Source organism: Dipodomys ordii, unplaced genomic scaffold (assembly GCF_000151885.1).
Source record: "Dipodomys ordii isolate 6190 unplaced genomic scaffold, Dord_2.0 Scaffold136, whole genome shotgun sequence".
Lineage (NCBI taxonomy): Eukaryota > Metazoa > Chordata > Mammalia > Rodentia > Heteromyidae > Dipodomys > Dipodomys ordii.
In genome coordinates this window covers 6,194,517-6,201,307 of record NW_012267352.1, presented here as the reverse complement: position 1 = coordinate 6,201,307, position 6,791 = coordinate 6,194,517, and the positions used below count along the sequence as shown (strand labels likewise).

Below are 6,791 nucleotides of genomic sequence, written 5' to 3'. Positions count from 1 at the left end.
AACAACTCAGGAAACTGTGGCTCAAGTGGTAGAGTGCTAGCCTTGAGCTGAAGAGCTGAGGGACAGCACCCAGGCCCAGAGTTCAGGCCCCACGACTGGACACCCCCCCCTCCCCCCAAAAAAAAGAATGTCTGTCAGCTACAAATCTATTAAGTCAGAGGCAAAAAAACTACAATACAATACCTTCTAAAATGCTGAGGTAAGTTAGCAAACCCATGTGAACTATAGGTTGATTTAGGATTTTAAGTACGCATATTGATCATATAAAAGTGTTAAATTCAGAATACTAACCTTTCCTCTGTACATTCTGTTTTCTCAGTTCCATCAATCTCAATCTCAATCAGCTCCTCTGCTTCTCTTTTAGTCATGGTTGAAGTATTTCAAATACTTAGTTCTATAAGAGTTAAAATTTTAAGAGATTGTGAAATTGTACACATAAAGAAAAATGATATGACCAAATCCAATAAAAGCAGAGAACAAGCAGAAGAGGCAAAAAGTAATCAAAGTTATTTCAGAATCAAATGAATGTTAGATTAACTATATTAAAGCAATTCAGACCAAAGTCTAAAGCAAAGCCTAAGGTAAAAAGTTCTTATTAGGAATAATCACTATAAAATGCTCTATTGGAGATAATATAAATTAATCATACCTCCAATTTCTGTTATAAACTGCATACCCAACAGATGCAAGTACAATATTCCAAAATAGCAAAAAAAAAACAAAAAAGTTAACAAATTATAGATTGTATTATATACAATCTATAGTTTAGTTTTCAGTTATTTCATGTACAATTATCTACTGCTTAACACTGTAATTAAGAAATATTAAGTACTGCATACTATTATCTACATTGGTATTTCTTTGTGTTTACTTTCAGGTATTAATGCTGTAAGTTCTGTTACAAACTACCTCATTTAGATGCTTATTTTTGGACTCATTACCTCAGTCCACAGCAACTTCAGAGTACAGTTTTCAGTTTACTCCTACATCTAAAAAGACATCTTGGATTTATAAGGAATGCTCCCCCAGGTCTGATACTCTAACATTTGCAAAAGAATCTGTGCCCTCACAGATCTGAGGTAGCAAATTCAAATATGCATATTATTGACTATCATTCAGTGAGTGCCAGGCATGGCACTCAAATGCTTAAGACAATCTCCCCCGCCCCCCCACCCCCACCCCCTGCAGACAAATTTTACTATGTAGTCAAGACTGGCCCTGAACTCAAGATCCTCCTGCTTCTAACTCTCAAGTGTTGGGAATACAGGAATGCACCAGCACACCTCACTCAGAGCAATTTTATTTTAAACCCACCACAATGTGAAAATTATCCAAAGATTAGTCTAAACTGCCTGTATTGTCACTTTAGATGGATCAATCTAATAATATTCCAGTTGTGGTCTAACTGTAGTTTGTTCAAAAGCAGGCTTAATAATGAAAATACTAGTGCAAAAGTTACTTTTACTTGAAACATGACAACGGCACTATTAAAGGGTTCTATTAGGGCTGATGGTGCGCCACAGTGGTAAAAGCACCTGCCTAGTAAGCAAGAGGCCTTGAGTTCAAATCCTATACTGCCCAAAGAAAAAACAGATTTCTGTCTATTCTCAGTCTATTCAATAGCCAAAATGTGATTTTTTTGAAAAGTGAAATTAGATCATAGTACTTTCTTCATGGATACATACTGCTCATAGTAAAATCCAAAGCCTTCTCAATGTTCAAAGATTCCACAAGATCTCACACCCCATTCCTATAACAGCCTCCAAACATCTTCCTGTTATGTGTGCTTTTCTCAACTGTTCATTCTGCTTGGAATCTGCCCAAAATGTCACCTTAAATCTCACCTTCTCAGCAACACACCGACAAATTCCTACAAATTCTGTCTTTTTTTAAACCTTCTCCACAGCACTTGTCTTTTAGCATACTACATTTATTGTTTACTGCCCTATGCTGTGAGATCTTCATGGAGTGCAAAGATCAAAAATTTCCAATGATTTTGTCTATACTAATAACATCCCCTAGCTTCTTGAAGTAGGAGGAGGCTCACCAGGTCTTAAATTCTCAAGAAAAAGGCCTCTGGCATAGGAGAAAGATTCAGAACCTATGAATCTATTAAGCTACACAGCAAGGAAAATAAAGATGGCAAGTGGACCTGAAGTTATTAATCAGCTTGTGGTGCCACATGCCTATAATCCTAGCAGCCAGGAAGGTGAGGCAGAAGGGTCATGAGTTTTGAGGTTAGCCTGAGCTACAAAGTAGGGAGCTATTTCAGAAAACAAAAGCAAATTAAACTCTCCAGAGAGTATACTGGTTTAGCAAGATAGGACCAATAAAATCACCTTAAAAGATAATTGAGAGAGAGGGAGCTGGAGTTATTTGTGAGAAGGACTCAACTGTAATTATGATTGATTGCCCCTGAGGATAGAAAGAACCACAAGCCAAGGAATGTAGGCAGTATCTAAAAGCTAGGAAAGGAAAGAACAGATTCTTCCTCAGAAGTTCTACCAGAAACAAAGCCTTGCAAACACCTAATTTAAACTTGAGACCACTTTCATCTGTTAGAGTAGCAGTATGAAGCGAATACAATCATCTTCTATGCTTTCTACTTAAGAGCAGTAACTTTCAAATCCCAACAGCTGCAACTGCTAAAGAGGTGGTTTTCCAATCATGTAAACAGAACACAGTTGGCATCTCAATCTACAATGCTCAGTATAAGAATGACCTGATCCCTTTCATCATTGTTAAAAGTTGCTACCAAAACTGTTCCAAAAGACGAACAAAGTCGGACACCAGTGGCTTACGCCTGTAATCCTAGCTGCTCAGGAGGCTGAGATCTGAGGATCACAGTTCAAAGGCAGCCTGGACAGGTGAGACTCTTATCTCCAATTAACCACCAGAAAACTGGAAGTGGCACTGTGGCTCAAGGGGTAGAGTACGAGCACTGAGCTGAAGAGCTCAGGGACAGTGCCTAAGCCCAGAGTTCAAGCCCCTCTCATCTCCAATAAAGGATGAGCAATAAGCGGGTAGAGTTCTCTCAGTTATCATACATGTCCAACAAACTAGATAGGCTCCAGCTGGATTCTCTTTCAGATGATGAAAGGATGAAGAATATTTTCTCTTCTGGCTGATACTGCTTTAGAAAGCGTTCCTTTCCCCCCTTTTAGGAAAAAGAGGGGGGGAGAGGGAGGGGCGAACAAGAGAACGAGAGAGGGGGGTTGGGGAGAGAGGGAAAAGGAAGAAAGAAAAACTATTCTTTAAACAGTACTATGAAAATCTGTGGAATTCACCTTCAGCAAAACAGGTGGTGATCCAAAGAACAACATACACTTTACAAGGGGACAGATTTACTCAGAGATATGTATTTCAGTGTCTTAATCACAGCAGACTTCTTCCCTAAAAGGTGACAAATGGGGGGGAGGGAGGAGTCTTACACACATTAATCTATGTTGAATCAATGATTATTAGGGCTTTCTCACACCATCATCTGGACTCCAGATGCCTTAAAGACTTATGTGAAGGGCAAACAAAAGCAACTTTTCTTGTGGTCTAAGGTTAGAAAAATTTTTAAATTCCTCAGACATAGTCATAAAGAGAAAAACTAGTAGATCTGATCATATAAACATTAGGATATGGGCTGAGTGTTGTGGTGAAGCCTAAGGAGGTATAGATATGAGAATCCTTCTTCAAAGCCAGCCCAGGTAAAATTAACAGAATAATCTATCTGAAAAATTAATAAAAGACTAAGGAAGTAGTGCCCTTAGTTCAATCCTCAGTTAAGGGTGGGGGAGGGGGGGAGACCTTTGATTTATGTTTGATGCACAAGCTATAGACTGGGAAAACATAAAAATTATAAGGGACTAATAATAAATGAAATTGACAATAGCCCCATTAATTTTTTCCATACCTGTCCCCCCGGAAAAAAAAAGGTCAGTACAAATAAGAAAAACATAGGAAAGGGGACAGCTCAGGGACCACACCCAGGCCTAGAATTCAAGCCCCACGAACATAAAAAAGCATACAAAAAGGATAAGGGAAAGCAAAAGGTCTCACGGTATCAAGAAATGATCAAATATAAATCCTTTATCCAAGCAACCTGAAATGTACCAATTGATACTGATACTGTATCTATGGCCAATGTCTGACTGCTGAATAACAGGAAGAGTTAACAAGGACATCAGGGGCATAAAACTCCTGTCTTCAGTATACAAGGTACAGAAGGGACTAGATACTCTGGAGATTACCCAGTAAATCTCAAACTTTCATTCACTCATCACTGTAGATAAGCACTCCAAAGAAACTGGTAAGATGTTTGGGGAAGCAATCCAAGTCATAAGAAAGTAATATAGGAGAAATGGGAAAGGACATACTTTCCTTGTTAGAAACAAGGAAAGAATATTCACACAAAACATTTGTTGTTGTTCTGAGATAAGATTTCACTATTGTTCCCAGGCTGATCTGGAACTCTGGATCCTCATGTATCACTCCAGGTAAATAAATCTCATATAAGATATAAGGCTAAACAGCACTCAAATAAGTTAATGTGCTTTTATTTTAGGGCTTATAAAGAGGTCCACTCCCACCTCCATAACAACTCAGGAAACTGGAAGTGGAGCTGTGGCTCAAGTGGTAGAGCGCTTGCCTTGGGCTAACGAGCTGAGGGACAGGACCTAGGCCTAGAGTTCAAGCCCCACGACTGACAAAAAAAAAAAAAAAGAAGAAAAAAAAAGATACACTTGGAATGCATATAAGGGAGTTAAAAAAATTCTACAATCTTCCAAAAATGTTACATAGATCACTTCTTCCCTAAAAGGTGATACATGGGGGGAGGGAGGAGTCTGTGATTACACACTTTTGTACAAATTGTATTATTCATAGCCTCTGAATCAATATCTCTAATACAAACTAGAAAAGTACTGTACTATTTGGGGAAACTGTCCACGGTTTCTGTGTTTGAGATTGCTAGACAGGTGCTCTTGCCCAAGACCCATGTCTCCAGCTCTGACTTTCCTCTTTTTTGAGATGGGTCTCACTTCCTGCCATGGAATCCTTGGTAGCCACCCACCTATGTTAGGCTTCAGAGTAGCTAGAGTAACAGGCACACCCCTATGTCCAGCTCTTTCTTGAGAAGACACCTTGACGACTTTATTTCTGACAAGGCTGGCCTTGATCTGCGATGTCCACTATCTCAGCCTCACAAGTTGCTAGAATTACATGTGAACACCAGTACCCAGATGTGCAAATTTTTATTATCAGTTCTTAAGAGGGTTCTTAGCTCTTTTTCTGGAACAAGTTCCCCAGTGATTCTACATTTGTAAGAAAACAGAACTGATATTACATAATGGTAACTCTCCAACTCAAAAGCTGGTCCTCTGTCACACTGCATAAAACAACTTCATATACTTTCACCAACACCTCAATTCTAGATCAATCCAAACTTCAGAACATTTCACAAAATGGATACAAACTAAGTTCTAGTTTCATTAAAAATTCTGGACAAGGCTAGTGTTGTTTTGTTTGCTTTACAATTCATATATATTTAAGATTCCTTTTTTGGTACCACAGATAAATTTGAGGATGGTTTTTCTGCACTGGAATTCAATTGCTTCATTGAGTTTAGAGCATTTTTTCCTAGTATAGTATAAGGAGTACAATCAGGAAGTCCTTGCATACTTTCTCAATCTAAATCGATGTTCATTGTGTGATTTTTTAAAAAAAAATTAATTTTCCTCTATTTCTGAAGTTCATAGTTGGGTCCAAAACTAAAATGAAGTTTTAATTTGGTCCATGGCCTTATCTGGTCTCATAGCTTGTTTCAACTTAAAATCTACTTATTACTTTCATTACTTCCCAGCTATGACATATGCTCTTATATAAGCCATCCAAGTAAAACTAAGTCTGCTAGCATCAGCAATTGCATAGAAATTAGTCGGAAAGTCTAGATAAAATCCTGATAGCAACTAATCCCTTCAAAGTAAGTGATGTGCACTTTTAATCCCAATTAAACAGGTGGCAGATGGGAGGACCTCTGTTTGAAGTGTAACTAGGTTAGCAGGACTGTATCTCCTGTGCTTATAATCCCAGCTATGTAGGGAGAGGCGGTAGAGTGCAGTCTTCAAGGCCCTGCTTCAGGCAGAGTTCTAGATCCTATCTGAAAAATAAACCATGAACGGTTAAAGAGTGACTCAACTGGTTACCAATGCAAGGCCCTCATTTCAAAGCCCTGCTACTGCCTATATATATATATATATATATATATATATATATATATATATATTTAAAGTTATGACAAGGGAACTCGCTAAAGTTTCTGCTCCTCCCCACTAGCTAAAACTACTTGGTTTTATTTCTAAAGTAGTACGATCATCTTGCAATATTGGGTACTGTCCACTTTATGCCTTATGACACTAAGCACGTACACAGTGAGTGACACACACACACACACACACACACACACACACGCCCTCCACTTTATGCCTTATGACACTAAGCACGTACACAGTGAGTGACAGACACACACACACACACACACACACACACACACACACACACACGCCCTCTAGTCCAGCGAGTTTACGTAAACCCCCTTTCCGCGCTCCAGGCTTGTGCATGGCTTTAGTGCCAACTGTGAGGCAGCTCTGGCGTGAGTGGATCGATGGCCGCAGTGCCGCCGGCCGGGCGGTTCCGCAGCGTCCCCACAAGTCCTGGGGGCGTTCGGCCCGGCGGGCCGGGCTGGGTACAGGGGAGGGAGGAGAGCGAGGGGAGGGCCGGGCCGGGCCGGGGGAGGGGAGCGG

General features: G+C 39.7%; 1 protein-coding gene across 4 annotated transcripts in view; it reads right to left on the bottom strand.

The window, feature by feature from the left end:
• The window catches only part of Gabpa (GA binding protein transcription factor, alpha subunit 60kDa), a 36,307-nt gene that overhangs the window by 28,601 nt on the left and 915 nt on the right, over nt 1-6,791 (bottom strand). For 3 of the 4 annotated variants that reach the window (XM_013031036.1, XM_013031038.1, XM_013031035.1), the window contains exon 2: nt 292-394. In XM_013031036.1, coding sequence (XP_012886490.1) covers nt 292-368 — 77 coding nt within the window. In that variant the 5' untranslated portion in view covers nt 369-394. Of the gene's footprint in view, nt 1-291; nt 395-871; nt 1,139-6,791 lie in introns of those variants that run through there. The other variant, XM_013031037.1, reaches the window with a different exon arrangement.